This window comes from Schistosoma haematobium, chromosome 1 (genome assembly GCF_000699445.3).
Source record: "Schistosoma haematobium chromosome 1, whole genome shotgun sequence".
NCBI lineage: Eukaryota > Metazoa > Platyhelminthes > Trematoda > Strigeidida > Schistosomatidae > Schistosoma > Schistosoma haematobium.
In genome coordinates, this window is record NC_067196.1 from 23,683,385 (window position 1) to 23,710,376 (window position 26,992).

General features: G+C 35.2%; 1 protein-coding gene across 1 annotated transcript; it reads left to right on the top strand.

The window, feature by feature from the left end:
- Positions 1-26,643, top strand: NAPRT1 (Nicotinate phosphoribosyltransferase domain containing 1). Its single transcript, XM_051213545.1, has 12 exons — positions 1-618; positions 2,846-2,940; positions 4,179-4,349; positions 4,840-5,050; positions 7,111-7,241; positions 7,995-8,095; positions 8,998-9,269; positions 13,640-13,780; positions 17,578-17,662; positions 20,570-20,753; positions 21,612-21,769; positions 23,309-26,643. The coding sequence occupies exons 2-12, from the start codon at positions 2,901-2,903 to the stop codon at positions 23,492-23,494; spliced, it is 1,680 nt and encodes a 559-aa protein (XP_051073464.1). The 5' UTR covers positions 1-618; positions 2,846-2,900; the 3' UTR covers positions 23,495-26,643.
- The last annotated feature ends 349 nt before the right edge of the window (positions 26,644-26,992 follow it).

The window sequence follows — 26,992 nt, forward strand, 5'->3', positions numbered from 1 at the left end:
CATTAACACAGGCCGCAGACCTTCTGTCCTAAGTACACAAATCTAAATCTGAATGTGGATTCATGGTAATCAGTATGTTGAATGAACACAATCTTATATTCATTTTGAAACACGGTTTAACTGAGTATATGACTGTCTAGTTCCATTGATTACCTTTTGCTCAGTTATGTGACCAATTCAAACGTGTTACGTGTGAATGCATCCAGTATTACTTTGTTTAGCTGTCTGTTTATCTACCTCTCTGCCGATCATATTTAATTATTATATTGACCTTTACATACTTCGGACACGCTGACTATCTTGAGCTAAAAGGAATCCTTTGTGATTCATTACTATCACACACGGTAGCTCGTTAAGAAGAAGCTTTCTTTATCCCATTTGAACACTTTTAAAGGAGAACCTGAATCTTCATAGAAATACTTAATCCAAGAATTGAAACGGATCACATAACCTATCGTGTTGATTACTGAAGCATGAATATAGCTGTTATCGGTTTCATCAAGCCCGTTGCTTTTAGTTCTTACGACGTAATTGGCGCAACCTATAAATGTTTCGACTTTCTGAGTGCTCTCCCCTTGTCTGTTGCGTTATCGCGCAGTTTTCATCTGATAATTCTAAGTAAGTGATCAATGTGTTATCGTATCACTTCTCACTATCAAGGTCAAGAAAAAATATTAAGCTCTTAATATTACAGCCAATCAATAGTCTATCTCCTATATGGAATACGGTCTCATCCAATTTGACTACTACCTATTCAATGGAAGGCTTTAATAAATGGCTATGTACTCACGTATTTAAGCGTTAACTATCCTTGCCCGAAATATATGTTGAATACATACTCAAAGTGAGACGTTCCCGTACTAGTTAGTTTTACCTTCACCAACCAACAAGGTAGCTTGACACCTGCAGGTTTTAGGAACTCTACAGCTGTGATGTAGATGCACTTGTTCCTACTAAAACTATACCAATCTCCAAATAACTATTGAATTAATTTAATCTAGTACCGCAGAGTGGTTGGGCTACTGTCACTAGACTCCTCATGACCTAAAACTGTCTTTTGGGATAAACAGACGAACTCAAAAATACCAATTCGTTTGTACTACCTCGTTAGAACGGAGTTTAATGAGTCAAATATCGAGGTTTTAATTTGATCGCTTAGGATCTCTTGTGAATAGGATCTAATTGCTGATTTCTTTTGTGCTCATCTTTTGTTACTAAATGGCGACTTCATAATTTGTGTCGCTACGCTGAGGGTAGTTCATTGTGTTGGTGAATGAACTCACTGGTTGTCTTGTCCGTTTAGTCTGTTATCCATTTGGACTAAAATAGTTCATGATTAAGTGGATGATTGTTCGGCTTCTCATTGAAAATGGTTGTTAATATAACTGTGAGTATCACCAGCCAAAGTATCCCTTTGTGTAATAATAAAGACGTTTTTAGCTAATTTACTGCTCCTTTATCAAGAATTTTTTTTACTGTTAGAGTTCTGTCTTCTTCCCCACTTTCTTTATAGTAAATGATGTAAAAGTTTGTCTTGAAAAAAATGATTGGTGGTATACTCTACAGTAGTTGTGAGTAAATATCAAATTTATATCATTATAAACATTCTAGCCTTTAAGCAAATGAATATTATGGATCACCAAAAACGTTTAAAAGTTTTTAGTGACCACTGTGTAAGCAGGTAGATCTTAGGTCATCAATAACACTAGTCCTTACATCACTGTGAGTTTTCATGGTAACTCAGCAATATTGATAGCATGACTGTTCCGACTCAAATAATTCAAAGTAATCACTAGACTCATTGTCACACCTTTTGGCACGGGATAGACTGAACTATCCGGTTATTTCACTTGCTCTGTTTCGAAGCTCATGAGCTTCCTCGCTTTTGTATAACCTTTCGTATCTCAAAGTTTCTATTTACATCGAAATTTGTGACGTCCTGAGGGTGGATAATTCACTAGTGTATAACTGACATAAAGTTCTTATTGGGAATTTTTCTCGAGAAACTTGGCTTAACTGTTGTCTATAAATGCGGGGTTGTTGGTACAAAATATTGGCACAAATATAAATATATAACTGCGGTTACGAAAAGTAAAACTCAACTGGAACTCAACAGCATTAATCAAAGTTACTGATTATTGATGTGAAACATGTCAAAGATTGTACGCCTTGTGACTGGAGTCCTTTAGGTGTTAAAAACTAATGATTAGTAGATCTAGGTAACATATCTATGTATCTATCACTGAAATGTGACTTTTTCGTTCTTTTGTCTACTGTGACCTTTCGACATGTTACCCTATTTATCCGATTGTTGTTCATAATACTTAGGTTATTTTCCTCTTGACTAGTGAGTTGCATGTTATTGTTTAGTGTATGACACATCAAAGATATAATGCAAACGAATCTCTATTACCAAGACCAACTTTTGGTGATTACATCTTGACAAAAAGTCACAATTATTTGAGTTTTGAATGCATCATACAATATTTTCTTTTATCTTTACCTATTTCTATTTATCTAGTGGGTCAGTGATAATTTGTTTAGTTTACTATGTTTCTTGTAGATGTTGCTAAAACTGTAATATCATGCCGATAATGATGAATTTGAATGCTAAACTTATTAACTAAAACTAATTAATTTCATCCTAATTCTGAGACATTCGTTGGATTTATAAATTTATATTAGTAAATATTTCGTATATTTTTTTATTGTAATGAATTATGTACGTCCTTGTATATATGTGTACGTACGTCTATTTAACATTCTTGTTTTACTTTTACATTTAAGTTTCATATTCTAACTAATATGTTATTTTATGCTTACCTGGTTTGTGGGCTTCATATAGAATAACATTTCGTTGGAATTAAAGGAATACTTATTCTTAATAATTCTCACAAGAAATGGGATCTCACTTTGGTGTAGTACAACCAATTTTCACGGGTAAGATGCTCTGTTATCAGTCTAATTATATAAATATCAACCTTTAGTTTGCTCTCAGTTGGTGATTAATTTCAATGTTTTTTTATTTTGACAGTATAAGTTAATGTGGAAAAAAATACACAAAAACATCAAATTGCTGTCACTAACAAATTGTTTGTATCTTCACTCAACTCTAAATAGATTCTAACAGAAGTAGGGATTATTTAAGTATTCTGTCATATCCTATGTTTTTAGAGGGTCAACACGTTCAAGTCTAAGTGCACGAAATTTGTTTTTACTGACAAATACAACAGTTTTGATTAGTGCAAAAAGTGACCAGTTAACTTTTCGTCAGTACTAATGACTAATAATTAGTTTGACTTTAAAACGTTCGCCAACTAAGTTAGGTCAGAGAATAAATTAGTTTCAGGGTTTTCACTTTAGTCTAAAAGAACGTGTGACCATTTTATTATTACATATTTAAAAGTTCCTCAGTTTTGATAATCTTAAATGTTCTTAATATCAAAACGTGGCACTAGTTCGTGAATTCATTAACTGTTGGTTTAAACTATTTTGATATATCCAGACTACCTTGTTGAGGTCCGCAACTAGTGGTTGAAGATTTGGGGTGAGGGTTCAAAATCGTTCGCAATGAAGCCCTGGTACGGTCGAGTGTGGGGAGAGTCAGACCCTTCCCTTCGAAATTCACGTGGACACTCGTATACAACCACTGCCAAGGAAGTCCTGCTCACTGCCTTCTCATGGCGAGGATATTGTTTACGAAATTGAGAGGGACGAAAAGCGAATGTCCAGCGCTCTAACCGGGTTGCTGGATACGGAGATTCCACCTAGGGGAGTCGGAAAACCCTAATTCCAAACCAATGGTGCACAAAGGCCCCAGGATCCTGAGGAAACAAATGGTGTATGAACCTATTGTTGGTCACCAGCCACCATGGGACTGCATCGTCTAGCGTTGTTCCACTGCCTTGTGGATTGGACCTCTAGGTCAAAGGCTCGGGGATTGGCTCTCTAAGAAAACCACTTGCCTCGATTTGGACACCTTGACAGTATTCTATCTCCCACACAAATTGAATGATTTGTGTGCCTTGTACCAATGTTTGTGTTTAAATAAATAAGTGAATTCACTTATCACTCTCTTGCAGTATTCCTTCATCCATACCCTTCCATTTTACCTTTTACACCATATTCCCAAGATTTAGTTTGTTTTCTGTTCTAAATTGTGTATTTTCTCCTTTCAGATTTCTATGAATTGACAATGTCGTATGCCTATTGGAAAGCTGGAAAAGCCAATGATACTGCAACTTTTGAAATGTTTTTTCGTAAAAATCCTTTCAATGGGGAGTTCACTATATTTGCTGGTCTTCAGGATTGTATTGAGTATTTAAGTTCGTTTAGATTCACTCAGGATGGTGAGTGAAACAGATGTGTCGATTAAAATTCTACACTTTATGTTATGTTATCTGGAATAAACGTGATTTGTGGGTTATTACATCTGTGCTTTTTTATGTGTTACATGTTCGGTATTAATACATAATTGACAAAAGTACTGTAATAGCTCAAAAATATACTAAAAATAATACATCAACCCCAAGTAAATTCAATAAACGAATATATATATATATATATATATATATATATATATAACCATTGCTGAAAGGTTCCATACTAGAAAGAAACAGCTGTCCATTGCCTCACGGTTCTCATCGATTGTCTATCTTAGGTCAGTTCGATCAGTAAACTTTGAAATTCAACAATCTCCAAAGTCTCTTTATATTAACTATAGTAATATGTTGCATGTTGATTCATCATTTTTTTCCTGAAATGTAGTACTAGTTTTTTTTTACAATAAACTCTAAATCTTATCAATTTTTCTTTTATATTTCTAAATAACATTATTAGATGTTGAATATTTGCAAAAAATTATGCCATCAACTGTTGATCCCGATTTCTTTGATTATTTGCTTAGTATTGATACAAAGGGATTATTGTTATGGTCTGTTAAAGAATGTTCAGTTGTTTTTCCAAAAGTTCCTATTATGCGAATTGAAGGACCAGTAGTACTATGTCAACTTGTAGAATCTACATTATTGAATTTGGTTAATTATGCGAGGTAATTAATATATGCGTATCTCTTTTTCACTATCATTTCATTGGAATTATTAATTTATATATCATATTTCAATTGTACATTCATGTACTCCACTTGAATATATATATATATATACCTTGGCACTACCATGGTGCATAAACCAGTCAGACAGTCATAATGACTGTAGAGCCTGATATATATCTGGGTTTCCCCAAGTTTCCGTGCCACAGTAGCCCGGCAAGATGAACGGTATGAATAAAATCAAAGTGATATAGTAGTAGTAATAATTATAAAGATGGGACATTGAAAATATAGTTTCAAACGACAAAATGAAAGGATAATACTGGAACTGGAAATGTAAAGGAAAGTAAGGAGTAAATGTTTCTGCGCTAATATGACCGATTCTGAGCCGTGTCACTCAATGTGTGCAACCGTTGGTTACGATAGTTACACGAACCTCAAGCAGGTAGTTTGCATCTACCAACTTGGTCCTGTTCATTAATCAATGGCTCCATGAACTGATTCTACGTTCTGGTTTAGCTCCTAATTTTCTTACAACTTACTCATATACCGAAGCGAGGCAGAATTGTTTCATCCTACATATCAGCTATTGAATACTGAATACCTTGACCAATAAGCCACTGCTCAGTTTAATATACACGAACATTTAGTGTCTTGTCGATTTTAAGGAATATTTACGACTGGTTTGTAGTATGTGATATATTTTAGAAGATGTTCAGAGGACTATATAACTCGTCACAGGTTTTTTATTGAGATTATAAACAGCGGTTGTTTAGTCGGGTTTATGTGTATGTGGATATTAGTTTGATTCGATAACTACTTTTTTCAGTATGGGGTTGCGGAGATTGTTTAGCTTTTGATTGAGATCATGAATCGATGAATGTTAGACCGCCATCGAAAACCTGGAAGCACTGGACGGCCGTTGCGGCCATCTTTCATTGTCTGAGGTAGATACCTGTCTCTACCTGACACGGATTAGTGCGCGAAACCGAAGGCCCTGGACTCAAATCCAGCGTGCGGGATCGTGGATACACACTGATGAGGAGCCCTATACTAGGACGAAACGGCCGTCCAACGCTTTCAGGTTTTCAATGGTGGTCTAACATTAATCGATTCATGATCTGAACCAAAAACGTTCTTTTTTTTAATTAAAACTAATATCAACTGAAGAGCCATTGGAATTCATGTAGGACTGAGAACTTCGGTAATACTTATCCGTAACTATACACATAGCGTCTTTAAACTAATCACAGAAGCCAAGTTCGAATATTTAGCGCAACATAACTGTCGTGGACATGAATAGGTTTCATAGTTTGCATCAAGAACTGACCCTAGTCAAACAACAGTTCAAAACCAGGAGACTTTGGGCAGCTGTTTCGTCCAGAGACCAGAGTACCCATCAGTGAGCGATGGAGTTGAACCGTGTCGTATGTGATGTAACTACCTACGGGCGTATTGGAGGATGATTGCTCAATATGGCTAATTGGTGAAAGCTAGAGACGTTAGCCATTGGAAACCGACTCAGGGGTCCGAATGTCAAACACTCACCGCGGGATCTGAAGGTCCTGGGTTGAGTCCCCTGTGGTGGGGTCGTGGGTACGTAGTATTGAGGAGTACCGTATCAGGACGAGACACATTCAGTGCTTCTTGGTCTTATTAGTTGTCTTCCTATGGTCAGTCAGCGCTATAAACCATATAGCTGAACAATTTTTAGAAATCCTTTTAACTAATAAAAATGTATTTCTTGACTATTTAATTTTAAAGGTGCTGAAAATTAGGGTTTTTATTTTACATAAATGACTCTAGACGGGATTAATCGACGTAAAAATATTTTGAGAAGTCTTTTTTCTGTCGTCGATATTTGGATATCTCATATTTCGGTTAATTACGTTATTCACCAACGAAAATGAAATATGTTGGAGGCAAGCTTTTATCCATACTTCAGTAAGCTGCAATTTTGCGGCTTTTAAGTTCCAAGCTCCGATTTCAATACTATTTTGATTGCTAGTAGTAGTTTTTAAGTATTTTATCGATGTACACGCATATATTTTTATCCGTAGCCTAGTGACTACGAATGCTACACGTTACCGTCTGGCTTGTGGTCCAATTAAAAAATTATATGAATTTGGTTTACGTCGTGCTCAAGGACCAGATGGTGCACTCTCAGCTTCAAAGTATGCATATTTAGGAGGTATGATTATTGATTATTATTGTTAATACATCATTGATATTATTATTATTATTATTATTATTATTATTATTATTATTATAATATTCGTTCCACATATTCGAATTTTGAAGAGGGGTTCGATGTTATTAGTATTCATAGCGTTTCTATAGAATATAATTACTCATTGACCTGTAAATTATTTAGGACAATATTTAAGTAATGAAATATTACTTAACTCAGTAGCCAAGTAAACAGATTCATATGCCAGCATTTAAGTCATATTTGTTGTGTAAAGACAGGTTGTCCGAACGGAAGTAAGTTTTCGAAGTGTAACACTGCTCACTTTATTGCAGTGGTTAGGTCATTCTGACACGTTAACGATAGAATTTCATTCACATCGAGGGATAAACAAGATGACATCGGTTACCATAAATTGATCACTTATTTAAGACACATATGTGTTGATAATATGAATATTAGGCTATTCATGTGCATCTGTTATATCTTTAAGTTTCGCTAACTTCAAGTAGTGGTTGTAATGAATTAATTGGAACGCAAATAATAGATTAAGAACGATTTTGTTACTTATGAACAGTCTTGATATTTTTGTTCAAGGGATGGAATCTTTTTAGTCAAAGGCACTACATATGTATGTAAAAAAACTAGCCATCTTTTTCTGATGGTTACAAAAAATATTTATTTTCATTTCGTAATCTAAGTTATATTTTATCAAGCAAATCGTTTCACTTTATATCTACATATTTTTTACTACAGGTTATGATGGAACTAGTAATGTTCTAGCTGGGAAAATATATGGAATTCCAGTTGTTGGGACACATGCACATTCATTTGTGTCAGCTTTTCAATCTTCTTATGTAAGTGGCAAGTCTATGTCAAAACGGTCATATGTGACAATAAGTTTTATTTAACCAAACATTGTAGATTATTTTTACCGTATGGATTGTCATACTAATCAGGAGAAAAATGGGATAAGATAGTTGTCTTAATCCTTTTCGACTGCTCATTTCCGATATTTGATCTATAAGATAGGAGAGTTAATTTATGTTGTTTTTTCTTTCTAATAGTGACCAGTGCTTGTAGCACATTCATACATCATTTATTCCTTTTCGAGCTAGGAGCATATATACGCTACCGGTATCAAATATAATCTCTCTCATTAATCTCTGTAATGCAATCATATTAACTTACTCTGCCTTACTTTTATCTCTTTTTAATTTTACTAGAGAAACTGCTGTTACTTGAAGACAGTAAGTAAGACTATTGTGGTAACAGTTAGAGCGTTTCAAGAGAAAATGTACATCACAATTTCTTTCATCTGTAACAAAGCACTTTGAATGTAAACTTCGGTTACCGATGACGAGCTCATTGATATTATCATCTTTCTGATGGAGTCTTGTTCTATGAGCTGGATGGTTTGATTGTAGAGCTTTCATCGTTCTGAACGACATTATCATCAATAACTTTATAGTTGAATTTCAATGATAGAATATCGAATACACGATTTTATTTCTGCCACAACAAATGATTAGTATCAGTTAGAATAAAGTCAACGTTAATCCCTTTACCGAAACTCTAATAATTTTTGTCGTTTCAAACACTTAGTGGTTAATACATTAGTCTTGCATTTTGAGTTATGATAATTATTTACAGTTCAACAGAATTATCTATGTATAACTAGATTATGAATAATAATTATTCTGTATGTTTGTATGTTCTTGAAGTTACGATGTTTCGAAATGTTTCTTTTCGCCCTTAGGAAGGGGAATGTATGAATGATTTCGGAAAATTCAGAAGAGAAGCCGCCGATCTAAATAACTCATATGATGATCACCTTTTAGACTTAAACCGTCAACCAATGAAATTGAATGAATTTTTGAAACGTTGTTGGTATTGGTCTGCTAGTTTATCTCGTGTATTAAAATATCATTCAGATCAAATACATCCAGGTGAATTAAATGCATTCGCCAATTATGCTATTGCATTTCCGACAAAATTTCTTGGTTTACTTGATACATATGATGTGTTAAAGTATGTTTCTTTTTTGTGTTAAATTTTAATTTATTTTTCCTTTTCTTTCTGGATTTAATCTCCCTCTTTGAAAGGTTATTTCAGCATTACTAGGATTTACAATCTGTAGTGATATATGGAATAGATGCTAACAGTGGAACCCATACAACAAATTACGTATATATATGTTTGTTGTATTTCCCGAGGTAGATGGTTCAATTGCGGAGCTTTGATTGTCATTATCTTTAGAGCCTGATTTATACACAAATGATTTTCAATCATTTTACATGCGTCATATCACTTCGTCCTGCTGACCCTGTATTCGATTGTCTGTCTTCGTAGCTTTTGTATTCATCTACGATTATATTCATGCTGTCTTTATTTATTGTCCCTCGTTTTCTTACGGACTGACTTCTTCCGTATGAGTCCATACATTGGGTTCTAGATGTCCTCTGAGATTCCTAGTTTTCCTGATCCAGATTTTCGACTTCCCCAGTCAAATGCGTGTCCATTGTCATCCGCCTGCATTAATATCCGTGATAGTACATCATATCGCCTCACTGCTAATTTATGTTTATTTATGCTTATGTGCAGAGGGGAACTAGTTTGTTTAATGTAATATTTCTCGTTTGGTGCAATTTATTTTGTAAACGATGTCATTTATCCTCCTTTGCTGTTGTGTCTCTTGGTATACATACAATGGAATGAAGTGATTCCGTTGTCTTGTGAGGGACGTGTATATTCGAGGAGGGGTGCTCAGTAATTCTTTAAAGAACCAAAGAATGCTAGAAATAATTTCATCAACCAAGGTTCTTTAGAAACTTTCAAAAGAATTCTAGGAAAAGACAGTTTATCATTCTGACTACGCGCGTACCGAATTTTTTACTAATTCAAACAAGCGTTTTTAGGCTTTCGGAATTTCAAGGTCACATATGGCTCTTTATTTTCTGTACAGAAGATAAATTGGGAAGTAAAGTTTCCTGTATCCTGTTCCTGTTTTTTGTCCTATCCGCCGTCCAAGGGTAGGAGTTTTCGGGACTAGTAAGCAGTTACGAAGTCACTGTATAAGTTTTCAGGCACAAAATGTGTGGATGTGTATATTATAACTGTTGAATAAGTGATAAATTAGTGACGTTTGAATTGACGAGTTCTGAGTTCAAGTTTCAGTATGGACGTCGATATAATTGAAGGTACATATATCTGACATGTCTAAAGTAAAAAAATCTACATCCTGGATTCCCCTGTTTTAGATCGTCTAAAATCTAATTAAATTATTCCGATTTCGTTCTAGTCGGTATTGGGTTGTTACTAACATTTTAATACCACCCAAAAAATCAACAAAATAAGTATATATGATAACGCTACCAACTACTGAGATCTATTTTTATAATCTATCATATTTATAAGGCAGTTGTTTGGGAGAACGAAAAAATCGGTACAATATGAAGAATGGATTGTAATTGTCTCCACTCTTTGAAATGGTAAACCGATTGTAAGTTGGATAGTGTCTATTATTGGAATCTAGGACGCACGTTTTATCCCACATGGGACTCATCAGATAGATGTACCTGCATCTCAGTTTTGATGTTTGTACTGAGACTCAAACCTAGTATCTTTCGATTCAATCAGCGAAAACCGTAAGCCCTTACAAGTAACATTTACAGTCTTAGTATAGTCTAGTGACTGTCTGGATTCGGTAGCTCAATGGATAACACCCTGGCGTATGAAGCGGGAGGTAGGCAGAATACTCAAAGAGCAGAAGAGAAGATAATTTGGATCACAGAACATACTGCAAGATGATCGAAGAGCATGTACATATATTATATCAACATTATAATTTCTCTCAATAAACATTCTTTCTGTTAGGACGGCTTCCGAGTGCTACGACGGAGCCTCCAAAGGCTCTAAAGGAGCCGAAGAGTTTCCGTCCAGTCAGAACGTGGTGGATCTCTAGAATGTCAACGTGGTATGCTACTATTGGACAGTAGAGTAACCAGAAAAATGCCGTGCTACAAAGACACCACCATATGTTTACAGAAGGATTGGGAGGATGTACGAAAGCCAAAGCATTACTATCCCTCAAACCTGGAGCTACTCCCGTTTTTCGACCTAAGAGGTTTGTGCCTTATGCTGCCCTTTCATTAGTTGGACAGGAATTAAACGGCCTCAGAAAATGGGTGTTATTGAGCCTGTGAACTTCGGTTGGGCTTCACCAATATTGGTGGTCAAGAAGTCTAATGGTAGCGTTCGCTTATGTGCAGATTACTCCACCAGACTAAATGAAGCTCTAGAGTTTCGCCAGTACGCTTCACCTTTGCCTGATGGTCTCTTCATCAAGCTGAACGGTGGCAGGTATTTTGCGAAATTGGATTTGTCAGATGCTTATTTACAAATCCCTGTATCTGATGAAAACAAAGATCTTTTAACCATCAACACGCACAAAAACCGATAAAGACCCTAGACTGCTCGTAATAGTTTATGCGTCATTGGTCTGGTCGATAATTCACTGTTCTCTAATTAGCGGTTTCATTATGTCATATATGTATAGGGCTACAAGGCCACAAGTTATAAAACTTTCTGCCCATGTCTTTGTTCTGCAATAGTAGTGATATGTTCAGCGTTTCCATCAATATAATAAGAGGAATGTTTTACTGCCGATTCTCTTGAATCTTGTTTGTTATTTCTTAATGTCTAATCACAGATGTTTTTTCTCGAATATTTACAAATCTATTATGCAGATTTTTTGCTGCACTATCTTCCTTGAACTCAATTTTCAAAAAGAGAGCCTTCTTTAGAACTCTAGGTGTTGTTTTTCAGGTCGTAGTTTTAATTTCAAATTTCCTTCAGTAAACTTGGTCGGATAGCTGTTTTTTGATGGGTACTTGTCGGAATTAGAGTAGTTCATCGTTCATTGTATCTTAGAATTATGTTTTTCTAGTTCTCAAAAGTAAAGAAGAACCTAGTTCTTTTTCTGTTTCATTTAACTCAGCTTTGAAAATTAGTATATTGGCAGTTTCAAGTTCGTTCTTTATGTATAAATCTTTGTAACGAATCATCTAGCCCTCTTTTTAATAGGACATCAAGAAAATGAAATTCCTAATTCATTTCTGCTTTTGTTGTGAATTTAACTGACTTATGACAGCTTTTGAATATATATAGTTATTATTGGTAGCCTTGGTCATTCTGATTTTCTTTAATCTAAGTTACATTATATCTTACCTCAATGTTAACTTTCAATGCATATATGGTTGTAAGCAGCTGATGAGAAACCATGAAATATAGGGAATCCATATTAGTCCACATCAATATTTGTTCTGGATTTATTCAACCTCATAGCGGAAACCAATTGTGTGAAATTCCTGGAAAAGACAGCTTTTGAATCTATCCATAATAAGATTAAAGTCACTGATGATGAACGTGTCATCCATACATCTGCATAATTGAAAGCTCTTGATTGTTGGTTGAAGCATCGTATTCTTCAAATCAACCAACAGAAAGTCCTCTTGAATAGCGCTTAGTGGTGAATTTTATTATTTTATCCATAGAACTTATTATTAAATCTAAACTAGAGATTAAAGGTACATCTTAGAAGAATTTTATTTAGATTGTGTTTTGGGACGACAATATCGAGGTTGTTGTTTACAAGACCATGACATATGGTGGGAACACTTATAAAATTAGAACCTATGTCAAATGATATCATTGTCTTTACGGTTGCATTGAAATCAGTAATTGAATCATTAAACTCAAATAGGTCAAGTGTGATATATCTATCGAGCTAATTTCTAAATGTTTGTAGAATTCCCTCTTGGTATTTAGCAGTCCTATGATAGAGTCAATTATTTACGTATTACTATATGGGCTTCAAAGGGGACATCTTTTTTGTTTGCTTTTGAAGGACTGTATAGTCTTAGAAGGAGTGGAAGTAACACGCTGTTATGGCTTTAGGTGGCTGTCGATTTTTACCCTGTGCTAATTGTTGTGTCCTTGACTGGAAAATTAGAGAGCAGCGTACTTATCGATCGATTACAGTGACACGTAAACACGTACGGACGGCCTAGAGTCTCGATTGGTCTCGCTTCCCTGTCTAGCCCAGTCAGTTGAGTCCAGAACACAAGCCACAGCCTCGGAGATATGAATCATTATATTTCAAACATACTCTATTTATATACTAACCAAGCATACCACATCGTACCATAAAAATAGAAAACAACATTTTGTACAATACTCAACAAGTGAACAGATATCGACCAATAGCAAATGTCCATTTAAAGTCCAAGGACACCATTGGACTTAACATGATAATTATTGGTCTATTCCTCCGTATCCACAACACACGCTTAGATTACTTATAGTAAATTTGTTTATTCCTTTTTTTGCACATCTTGTAGATCAGGTTTACCAAATTTTTGTGCAGTTGCATTAGCTCTTCATGAATTTGGTTATCAAGCTATTGGTATACGTATTGATAGCGGTGATATAGCCTACTTATCATTGAAAATTCGTAATACGTTTCAGCTAATCAGTTCACAGTAAGTAGACTAAATTAAATTAATTGATACTTTTCTGTATTTTATAAAAATATCGTTTATATTTTGTTAGTTTTTTTGGAACTATGCTTTAGTAGTTCAAGCATCCATATTTTTTCTTTGTGTTCATCAAAGTTTATTATTATTATTACCATAAGAGTACTTCCAGCGTCTCACAGTACACTTAATCACTGCCCACCTCGATGCGTGATATTCGCTGATGTAGGAATAAGTTAAAAATATTTAGGGACCTCCAAACCAAAACATAGCGTCAGTCTATTAAGCTATTGAGCCATGTTAATAGGTGAAGACTACTTACTTGGGGTCTGCGTAATTATTACAATTAGTGGTTGAAGAAATTAGGTGACATGAAGGCTTGGGATCGGTTATGATAAAATAGATACACTCTTTTTTTTTACCTTGGATCTTAGGTTTTAAAAATACTTTATATTTCCTGTAATTTCATGTAATCATTCTTTCTTCTTGAATCATATTGTCTATACTTCTTTTTTCCTGTTGCCGCCTATTCTTTTACCAATTCCCCTACTCTGGTGTTCGTCTTGTTAATTTCAACTCGTTATGATAATGTGGCGTGGCAGCTTGAACCAATGCTTATATGTACAAGGCTCTACGTTGTTTAAAACTAACAAGGGACTATTGGTCATTTTATTGTTGTGATTTCTCTTTTCAGATTGTGATAAAAGTATCTTTTAGGGATGAGCTTGAAACAACCGCGACGAGTTTTCAGCCAGTTCTTAGACAATCAGAAAACAGCTTTTATAAATGGATAGTCTATGGAAAGGATAATAATATTGCATAGCGTGAACTGATTTTACATATTAATCAGTCGAAAAAAACGACATATAAACTAACCTTTATGAGTACAAACTGCCCGTCTCCTGGAGCCTTTAAATAAAACCCAAATAGATTTCTAAGAGTCCCCATATTTTTCATAGTCAGGGCTAAACTTAGGGGTTTAGGATTGAAGTTTTAGACACGAACTGAAATCAGCCACCATGTAGAAATGCTCTGTAGCCATATGGATGTATGAATCTCGCTCAAAAATACAAGAGGCGGTATCTGAATAGTGTGACTATAAAATATAATTCCACCAGGCTGTTTGTTTCAAGATTAAGGGCTCAGGATTAGTGTCGTAACTTATGCCCTGTGTCCTATTTATGCATAATATATTGATACCGCCAATTAGAGAACAGTAACCGAACCAATGACGCATAAAACCCGTACGAGTATTCTAGAGTCCTTATCGGTTCTACTTCCCGCCTAGCCCTGCCTGTTAAGTCCAGAACACCCATCTCAGCCTCTGCGATATGAATCATTTATTTCAAACATATTGGGTTTATATACCAACCAAACAGAACACATCGTACCACAAAATGGGAAACAACATTTTTAAAAGATTTAGCCAAAAGTGGCTGCGAATGTGGAAGACTGTAATTCATAAACTAGGAATAACTTAAGATTGGTAAATCGTGTTATAATAGTTCATATGTCAAAATAAAGCTCATAATAAGAAGGAAACGAATATTATACGATAAAAATATGCGTATAATAGTCCAAAAATAGATCCCAACAATTACCATTCATTATTCTCATCGGGATATAACAATTAGAATTTAGGGACAGTGTCGATTTTCCTGTTATATGCAGTCTAAAGAGACAGAATTAGGTATTAAATACGTTCAACACTTATTTTTACGCTATGGTTTCAAAAAGTGATTTTTTAACAGTCATTTTAAACGTTTTGATTAAAAGTACTTCTACTGCTCTTCATACATGATGTTTTAATTTCTCACAAGAACCTAAAAGTTCCATTCTCGATCCTGATTGATTAATCTATGAAGCACACTTGTACTTCATATCGTTATTTATTATCATAATTTAAAACATACACTACTACTTAATTAATTCAAGTTGGAAATATAGTATAAGTTGGTTTACTCAACTTTCAAGGACACATTATTATTAATGGCTTTATTCAATATTATATTTTGGTACAATATAGAATTCTCAGCCCAAGGTTTTTCAACAAGTTTCCTTTACAAAAAAAAATAAAGGAACAACGGTTAAAATTTGAAGAACTGTACAACTTTCCAAATTAGAGACATGTCAAGAATGCAGGTTATTGACTAGGTTAACTAACAACCTGTTCGTCACAGAGTATATTTGCTAGGTAAGGTATTATAGAACTTTTATACTTTTCCTTGCGTGCATGGATTTTAATGTAATTACGTCTCGTTCTACCAGGACATATACAAGGAGAAAGATAAGAGTGAAGGGGATGGTTAGTATGTGATAAAATAACACCTGCCAGGAGTTTGCATGACTTTAGATGTCTATCCACAACCATATTAATTATGACCTCGAAAGATTCACCACACACCTTGCTAACTGCCTTCAGCACTCTCCGCAATACAAAGTCTTTTCTCAAAATCCCAGGAAAAGATAATGGAGAACGGTAAAGAATAATAGGTAATATGCAAGAATTGACCAAATGTAAGAGTAAATGACAAGTAATTCCAAGAGCATGCAATCTCTTTATGTAGTAAGCCAGACGGAAAACCTTCTTCGATAACAATAAAACGTGAGAAGACCAATAGAGATCAGAGGAAAAGGTAACACCAAGATAATTGACCTTCGATACTGTGTTTACCAAAGAGTCTCCAATGGCACAAGCATTATGGGATCTCAAAATGGTGTTTAGATGCCGTTCATGTCTCATGCTAAAGTTAACAGCTTGACATTTAGACGGATTAAGTATGAGATCATTACCAACAGACCAACAATCAATACGAGACAAAAACTCATTCATTTCTATGGGGTGTAAAGCGGAAGAGATAGGCATACATACAGTGAGATCATCCGCATATTTCACAAAAGTGTTTTCTGTGGAAGATGGCAGATCATGCAGAAAAAAAGAGAAAAGAAGAGGTGAGAAAACAGCTCCTTGTGGTACACCTTCATGAGACAGTAGAGACTCTGAACACTTTCCTCCAAGTACAATGTACTGTTCCCTTCCAGAGAGGTAGGAACATAGCCAGTTGGTTATCCAGCTGTCAGTGTTGACGCTGATTAACTTATTAATTAAACGTTGTCTTGATATAGAATCGAAAGCTGAAGTATAGTCCAGAAAAGCGCATCGAACGTACTTCTTACCCTTTTCTAAGTTGAACACTATATTGTGATGCAGAACAGCAACAGCATGTAAGGTGCTTCTTTTGCACCTGTAAGCAAACTGATACGGATCAATATGCTCTTTTATCGCAGGCTGAAGTGGAAGTATTAATAATTTTTCCATTGTTTTGAGGAAGGGTGAAGTTATTGCAACAGGTCTAAATTTCACATTCTTATCACCAGATACTTTCTTGGGTACAGGAATTATCTTCATCTTTCTCCACATTTTCGGTATGAGATCAGATGAGAAGGATCTGTTAAAGATAGTCGTGAATGGATAAAATAGGACGTCAGCACGCTTTGTAAAAAGGAGGTTTGGGATACCATCAGGTCCTAAACATCGGGATGAATTAAGTGACTGGAGACATGTTCGGACATCAGTTTCAGTGAAACTAGGAACACAACTATTCTTTAAACCTGTGGATGAAGGGAGCACATTTTGTGTAAGAGTTCGTGTTACTACTTGGTCGCCTAAATTAACCGAGTTCATGCTCATAACTGTATTGGTCAGTATGAAGGGACATCAGTAACGGATACTGCTGTAATCAATTGAATAAGTTCAAAAGGTAGTTTTGTTATTTAATATTTTCTAATTTCATTTCTTGTAGCTATAATTTACCTTGGTTTGCACAACTTCAAATACTTGCCAGCAATGATTTAAACGAAGATACATTACATTCTTTTAATCAACAAGTATGTGAATTTATTAAGAAAAAAAGGATAAATAAAAGTTTATTATATGTAATTCTTCTGAAAGTGCTGTTGTTTTTTCTTTTTGAGTTTCTTAATGGTTGTTAGTTCACGCCTTTTAAAGCATACTTCGTTAAGTGGTTGAAGGTAATCAAAAGGAAGCCCCGCTCGATCTATGTTTCGCGGTAGTTCTAATGATCTAATTGAAAGAATTCGTTCAGCTCTTTAGAATACGCAGATAACATAATCGTGTTTGGTGGACACGCTGATAAAATTCACTCTTTTGGTAGCACTGAATAATAATGCCAGAATGTTTCGGATGCGTTTCTCTCCCTCTAAATGCGGATTATTGCTTCAAAACTAGCCTGCGTCGACAGCTGGATTAATAGTAGAGAGTGAAGTAGTCGAACGCGTCGACAACTTCACTTTATATTGGAAGTCTGATCAGCCCAAATTGGTTGGTGTCTGATGAAATCTCAGCACTGATTCAGAAAGCTCGTTTGGCTTTTGCCAGCTTACGCGACCTATGAAGAAGGCGACTAATTATTTATTATTATTAATTAAGGGACGAGTATACTTCGCGGCAGTTCGTTCTGTTCTTTACGGCTTCGAAAAGTGGCCTTTAAGAGTAGAAGATACTCGTAAGCTATTAGTATTTGACTAAAGATGCCTTAGCAATATTGCTTGCATCTGCTGGGATCACTGGGTAAGTAATAGTGAAGTTAGACACAGGGTATTAGGGTGTGATGGTAGATCAGTTGATAAGGTTGTGAATCTTTATCGACTGAGATGGTTGGGCCCTGTGTTACATATTTCTGAACACCGATTACCACGACGCGCAATGATGACTAGTGTTGGAAGAAAGTTAGTGGTGGCCAAACCGAAATAGGGCATCAGTTCATAAAGTCACTAGTTTCTGGTTTGTTCCATGTTGGTAGATGCAGACTACTGAGTTGGGGTACACACGACTTTCGTAACCAATGGTTGAAAACTGTGGGTGACATGGCTCAGAATCGATCACAATGGCGTCGGTGTATAAACTCTTTGTCTTACCTTAAGCCATGAGATTAAAATTACTGTATACTTTTCTTTCTACACACTAATTCTTTCTCCCTGTATCATATCCTCATATGAAATCTCTCTTTTATATATTACTACCATTGAAGTAACTACTTGTATGAATTTGGTGTTCATCTTGTACTAATGAGGTGTGTTAACTTGGACCGATGCATATATATGACTGGTCCTACGTTGTAGATGACTGACTGACTTTATGAATACTTAGAACTAAAGGTGAGATATTGTTCATCGAAATACTTGTGAATATACCCAAAAGATTGATTAATAAGAGCTACTTTGAGCTATTGTTACAATGGTTAATAATGTGAAACAATCTTTCATCACTATGTTATGTCAATTTGGACACTGTTTTCGATCGTAGTAGGTTGGTATGTGTATTTTTATCTATCTAAATCTTAACTGATTTTTGCACACTTATTAACTTATAATTTATATGTGTAACATACAAATACTATACTACTAAATGTGCACTAACCACTGAAAAATTTATCCATATTTCATTTTTCTAAATAATCCTTCAGTCTTTTAAACTTTATATTAGTAGTACATAAAATTTTAACTTGGCAAAGTTTATAAAATATCAACTTACTATGGAATCTTGTAATCATTTTCTGATGTCATAGAACAAGCTAAGGTTGAAATATGTTTTCATTGTTTTCTTCTCTCTGTATCTTCGATCTCTACCTTTTTAATATTGATTGCTTTTGAGATTAAATTACAAAGAAATGCTTCCATTTTCTGTTATCTATTCATTCTAGTTCATATTTCATCGTTAAACAAACACTGCATTTTGCATAAATAAATTCCATACCTTTTTTGTATACTGATTTGTGTACATTGAGTTTTTATTACTATGTAGAGTTTTCTGGAGGTAGTTTGATACTTTTAGCTTGTATCTTTTATATCCATCATGCTTTTTTTGGGTATTATTCAAATCATCAAACGTTTAAGCATTCACCGTCATTTATATTACGGACTGACTTAAGTTAGATATCCACTGAAAACCAGGAAAGACTGGAAAGCTATTTCATCGTAGTACGAAGCTCCTTAGCGGTGCTCACCCACGACCTCGCCACAGGTAATCGAACCCAGGACCTTCAATTCTTGTGGTGACCGCTTAATCTCGAGACCACTGAACCAGTATTCAATGGTGTGTATGTATGGTAAATCAGTTGATGAGGTTGTGAATCTTCATCGACTGAGATGGCTGGGCCTCGTGTTGCGTATGCCCGAACACCGATTACCACGACGTGCAATGCTAACCGGTGTTCGGAATGGTTGGAAGAAAGTTAGGGGCAGCCAAACCAAAACGTGACATCAGTGCTTGAAGTCACTAACTTCTAGTCTGAGCCATGTTGGTAGATGCAGACTACTTGGTTGGGGTCCACGTGACTATCGTAACCAATGGTTGGAGACTCTTGGTGACATGGCTCAGAATCGATCACAATGGCGTCTTTGTATACACTCTCCGTCTTCCCTTAAACTGAGAAATTAAAGTCGCTTCATATCTTTCTTTCTACGAACTAATTCTCTCTTCCTGTACTATATCCTTATATGCAGTCTTTTATATATTACCACCTCTGAATTAACTACTTTTATGAATCCGGTGTCCATCTTGTTGTGTTAATGAGGTATTGCAACTTGAACCGATGCATATATGTGCCTGGTCCTACGTTGTATCTGACTGACTGACTGACTGGGTGTGTATGCTTGACGTCAATCGATCCATGAAGTCGCGTTATCATCTCCAATTATCTTCGGTGAGTAGCTGCCTAGTTTTTTGCCCTATTGATTCAATGCATTTTGAGATATCGTATTTTCTATCCTCAGGATCACTCAATTGATGCATTTTGTGTTGGGACAAATCTAGTCACCTGTCAAAAACAACCAGCCTTAGGATGTGTATATAAACTTGTTGAAATTAATGGAACTCCAACAATGAAACTTAGTGCTGATTTTGAAAAACTTACTTTGCCAGGAAAAAAAGTAGTTTATCGTTTATATAGTCAGCAAGGTGAGTTACGTTTTTTGACTTAAACGCCTTCTATTCATGACGTTTTCGCTCTCAGTTTTATTGTACTTATTATCGTTATAAGTAGTAAAACGTACCTTGATATATTCTTTATTAGTAACACGTGTTCAGAATTATTTATGAAAGTAATGATGAACAGTTAGGTACGAAATTAAAAGGATAAGGGAAATTAGGTAATAATATCCAAAAATAGTATTTATTGATGAAATTAAAATGGGTTCTTATGAAATCTGAACTATCTTGTTCAGAGGTCAAATCTTCATAAATAATAAAAAAAGACATTAACGAAATTATATTACAGTTAGAAGACTGCAAGTGCGGGAATGCACTGTCGTCTAGATAGTGCTATAGTCTTGAATTAACATCCAACTGAAGTTATTGGTTAGGGTACCTTCGAAAGTGATCATATAAAAATGTTTCCTTTTGTATCTTAGAACGGTGAAATATGTGTCTAATTTTTGAGTGATACTATCTTGTTTATTCTTTGTTCTAATTTTCCGTTCAATCTTCTCACTAACTAGATATCCAGAATTAAGATACTGACGACTAAATGCTAATGAATTTTTCAAATTTATTATTAATTTCTTCTACTTCTCTACTCTTTAACAGTGCGCAAATACGACGCTACATTAAATATAACTTATTGATGCAAAGTTTTACAGTGGTCAATATATCATTAAGCCATTTATTTAGCGTAATGCATTTTTGACTCCAAACTACCTTAACATCGGTGTTCACTGTTTAGAGGTCTCAATCAATACAGAATGTTTACCCACTTTTTCCTTACTTTTTTATTACTCGGAAATTTTCATGAGTTCAATTTTCTGTGTTTTAATGTAGGTGAAGCATTACTGGATTTAATGAGACGCTCACATGAAGATTCTCCAAACGTTAATGAACGTATTCTTTGTAGACACCCAACTCAAGCATCGAAACGTGTTTTTGTTGTACCCGGAAGAGTTGAACCATTACTCAAGTTATATTGGAATTATGGAAAAGTAATTTGAAATCATTTTTTTATCTTTAGTTAATTATTACCACAACTGTTTTTGGTAAGAGTATAATATACTGACGACCATGGAGTATTTATCAGCCAATCAGGAAATGGTGCCTTGTTATAAAACAATTAACAATACAAAGTAATGGAATAACAGTGTTATAATAGCTTTGGTCGTAATAATCAACATTCACAACTCAAATTATCCCTTGTGGTAAAGAAAAAGGGTAAGTTTGCATATATGCATACATATTAGGAGTCAGTCTAGTGTTGTGAGCCAGTTTTATCACTCCGTAGAGTTTTCATCACCAACTCACATTGACTGTAGTGCAAAAAGATTAAGGTTAAGTATCAAGAGTTAAACTAGAGTTATGAGTTAGATTTACAAGTCAAGATCAGAGTTTCAACACAAATTGACATCAGCTATAATTCAATGCCATGCTAACTTCCTGTTTACAAAATTGAGAAACTGAAGTTTGGGATGTAAAGTGAGATTAATAAAGAGGACATTATCTAGCTTCACTAAACACGCGACCAACGATATCAAGTACTTTAAAACACACTCTGTTGTAGAAGCAGGTATGCTGTTGAATTTAGATTATGCACCATCTAAAATTTATTTTTTTGTTGCACAACAGATATTTTCATCGATTTCAAACATCTTAAGAACTAAATATTACTATATTCCACTTGACATGACTTACACGTTATATATCGCTGATCTATGTACTTCGCTCAAAATACGAGTTATCTTAATTCTGATTTGTCAACCCAAAGTCGTCAGTATATTCTATTTTTTGCCATGATTTTAATCTGTGTATTTTAGCTAGTGTAGTGGCTAGTACTACTTCAAGCCCACATAGATTATTCTAGCTGCTGAACAAACTAATTTATTCATTTTTCTCAAACCACATTTTGATCTTGTCATTTATTCGTCTATTAATTCTAACCGTTCTTTATATGACTGTATGTGTGTTAATTGCTTACCCTATTCATCACGTGTCTGTAACTTATTTTTGTTTGAATATATTGAGTCTCGCCTAATCAAAACGAGTTGGCTCACTCGCCTTCTCCACTGCTCTTCACTTCGTTTCTCTGATTGTCTGTTCGGATCAATAAGTGTATGAAATATACGTATTCAAAATTCATTCTCGCATTTGACTTATCTAATTCCGTTATTCACTGACGCGATTTAAGCCGATAAAAATATACGAGAGTTGGCGGCATGTATAGTTCGATATCAATCAGCATACGATCTAAATGGAGTCAGATATCGGGCCACTAAAGTGTATTGCCACGAATAAGCAGTACTTTAAAGAGAGGTAAGATTGTTGTATTCTAAATTATGTAAATTAAAATTTTCACTTCAGTTTATGTATTTATTATATGAACTGCGTCAGATTACATAAACTAGACGAAGTATTATTGGGTAATTGTTTGCAACGCTAATACATGTACTATAATAATATCATTTAAATTGTCGTAATTTCATCTTACCTACTCATTCTCTCTCTCTTTGCTTCCTATTTACCAATTACAGTTAGTTAAACCATTGCCGACATTGAATGAATCTAGAGAATACGCTATGAATGAATTAAACACTCTAAGACCAGATTATAAACGTATAACTAAACCGACGCAATATAAAGTTTCAGTTTCGGATGAATTATATCAATTCACTCAAGAATTATGGCTTAGTATTACACCAATTGGTGAAATTAGTTAGTAATTTTATTCAACTTTTTATTACTACTGTTATAAATAGTTCATTTTTCTTTATATCCACCTTTCACATATCAACCTAATTTATAACAAATGTACTATTTTTTGCCTGCCATCATTTGTTTATTACTTATTTCTTTATTATTAGTAGTATTCTGATTAGTATTTTGTTTAAGTCTTGCTTTACTATACAAATAGATTGCTTTCAATACTTTTTTGTGATAAATTTGAAAGATAAATTCAAAACAACATATCTATGTATTTTTGACTACATTTTCTCATACCAAATATTTTTTATGTATAGATTATGAATACCAATAAAAAATTTCGTCTTGTTCGCAAAGAATATTCACTTTAGTTGCCATTTTGTTGTTGTTAAATTATTTGTGGTAATAGACAACATAAACTATGCTATGAAATAATGGAGAATATTTTTCGACTCAGGTGGATACTTTTGGTAGTGTTGAATTCTTCTAACTAGATGTTTTATAATTTCGGAGTTCTCATTTTCGTTCTGGACAACACATTATCAGTGCTTACTACAAAAGGTTACTCGGAAAGACAATGAATGCTTTACAACCAAATCATTGAGCTCGGAGACCACAACAAAACTATTCTATGGAAGAATGTTCTCCTTAAATACCGGGTTTACGTTTTATATATACATAATATTAGTCAAAGTACCTGTACTTGGCTAGTGAGTAACTGTGTCAACAAACCCCTATGAAGCATTGTATTCTTATCTTCTGAAATTGGTTACTGAGAATAAAAATTATCTCCTAAGTGTTTCTATTTATTTTAGTTCCGACTAAAATATTCATATCTTATCTAAAATGATTATGATTTTTAAAAAAAAAATTTCTGTCCATTTTTAAATCCTTATTGTTTGTATTTTCAAGTTTATTGAGTTTTCACACGTATCACTGCTGTTGAGATCTTTATTTATTTATTTGGACACATAAATATTGGTACAAAGGTGCACCAGATACATATGCGTCACACAAATAACGATGGGAATATGAAGACATATAGAATGTAAGGTGAGTATAGGGAAAAGGGGAACAATAACGAACGAAAATTTGTGCATGATAGTGAAATAGTAATAATGGAAGAAACAGTTCAGTTAACAAAGGCACAACCAGAAAGAATTGTCTCAGTCACCTAAGTTACGTCCACTTTTATGAAGAACGTAAAATAAAGTTACAACAGGTTTGCCACTGGCTTCTATTCTGAGCAAGATCTGCTAACGTCTCTATCCAGTGCTGCACCATCTCTAAGACCACAACCAGGGAGTCCTGAAGTAACAACAGAAGCCAGTCTTGTACAACTTCCTTTCATATCACGACACCATGTCATACACTGACAACCTCTCCGTTTTTTCCGACCAGCCCCAGAGTCGGCAAATAATGCACGACGTGGAATTCTCTCGGCGACATTTGTAGAACATGTCCAAGGCACCGCAGTGGGTGTTTCAAGATGCTGACACCAATTGATTGCATGGTTTTAGTATCATCGCATAGTAAAATAATATCATCTGCATACTCAAGGTCAAAGTTTTTCTCTATGCAACAGATCCATACCACCATTGCCTACTTTCATCAGAGCAAAGTCGGGGAGGAATAGTTAGATTGAGCAACCCTGCTTACCCCACTGCTTGGATGGGACAATAAAGAGAGATGGCTATATGATTTCACTCTGCCTGAAATGTTTGTATATAGGGTTCTCAGGATGTTAATCAATTTCTCAGACACACACTTCTTCAATAAACAATCACAGAGAACAGTCCGGTCCCACGAATCGAAGCCAGTCATAATGTCAAGAGACATTAGGGCTGTTGGTCTGTGGTAAGTATAACCGTGTTCTGCCATTTGGCGGAGGGTGATATGGTCAATATATCTTTGACCAGAACGAAAACCAGCCTGCTGCTTGCGAGTCAACCCCTCCCGAGTATCGAGCAATCTACGAGATATGACGAAATCAAATAGTTTGGACGCAACCGAAAGTAGACTTATCACCCAACAGTGACAACTTTAGATTCATTCCAGGGTGTTGGGATACTCTAATTACCAGGCCTGTGTAACCAAATCAGTCAGTTCCTTAACCAAAAGGTCATCACCATCTTTAAAAAGATCCGGAAGTAAGTCATCTGGACCTGGTGATTTGTAGCGCTTCAGGATTTGGAGTTTCTTGCGGACCTCTGTTTCGTTAGGTGGATCAGTCGTCACAGGCCATGAAGAGTAGTACAGGCTGGTCTATTTAGTCAGGGCAGCAGACAAGTCGAATTATTCCTCGAAAACTCAGCCCATTGTCCAAGACTTCCGGCAGTTACCGGAAGCAGCTGCTGTTTCCGGTTCACTAGCACGTCCGACCACCAGACTTCTCGGTCCTTACGCAAGCTTTCTACAATTTTACTACGTAAATATCTTCGTTTATCGTCAAATGCACGGTTACTTGGAGTAGACCGACGTGCTTTGATCACTTGTAAGGAGCCTGTAGAAAGCCGTGTGAGAGAATTTCGAAGGAGGATCTGACTCTCCTCATACTCGACCGTACCCGGGAATTTCGGGGAAATTTGTAAATTTATCAGTCACTTGTTGAAATGTAGAGGAAGTCAATTATGACAATGAAAGTAAAAGTAACCAGGCAGACGTACAGTTCCTATCAATAATAGAAGAACCTGTCCAAACTGGTACAATGCACAATAGCACATAAAACGGAGAAAAGTTTTGAAGTCAACATATGTGGTAAAGGGAAGTCATAATTGATAGAGTCTTATTTGTGGGATCGTTAGTTCGCGATGTTAAATAGTCCCATACTAGGATGAGACGACCCCCCGGTGCTTCCAGGTTTTCACTGGTGGCCTAATATTCATCGGTTCGTGATCTCAATAGTATTTACTGTCAAAAAGTTACTAAAACAATCATAGTAGTTAACAATGTTAATACAGCTACATAGTTCAAATTTAGAGGACATTGGACATTAGTTTTTTCGTAGTTTGACATTCATTATTAATACGCAGATAGTATGGAACAGCTACCCAGTACCTCTCAGTTTTCAACAGTTCCTTAGCTGAGGTCTTTTCGTACTATAGTTTAGTTGAGTAGATTTCATGGAGGCTGGTTCAGTTTGTAGGTTCTACTTGTTGAAAATTGGTCTTGGAGTACCATGAAATACTGGACAGCAAGTTCGTTCTAGTATTAGACTCCTAATCTGTGTACACTCGTCCCCGCTAAATATCCAAGCCACAACCTCCAGTAGACTCCATGTGCGCTTAAACTTTAAAACCACTTGGTTGGCGTTCATTGGTGCAATTTCAACTTCAGTAACTTTTCAGTAGAGCATAATTGTCACCCTATGACTAATATAATCTATAAGTTAAATCCACCATCATAAAACACTTTCAGTTAAACTAGAGTATTTGGCTGATCATTGGTTTACTTTAAAATGTTCCTGATATGCTACTGAAAAGTGTTGACTGATACAGTTCATACATATTTGAAAT

Bases quoted from the DNA above. Each gene is read 5' to 3' on its own strand.
- NAPRT1 (XM_051213545.1), top strand. From the start codon at position 2,901: ATGGGATCTCACTTTGGTGTAGTACAACCAATTTTCACGG. The intron at 2,941-4,178 runs GTAAGATGCTCT...TTCTCCTTTCAG, and splicing joins AGTACAACCAATTTTCACGG to ATTTCTATGAATTGACAATG. The intron at 13,781-17,577 runs GTAAGTAGACTA...CATTTCTTGTAG, and splicing joins TTTCAGCTAATCAGTTCACA to CTATAATTTACCTTGGTTTG.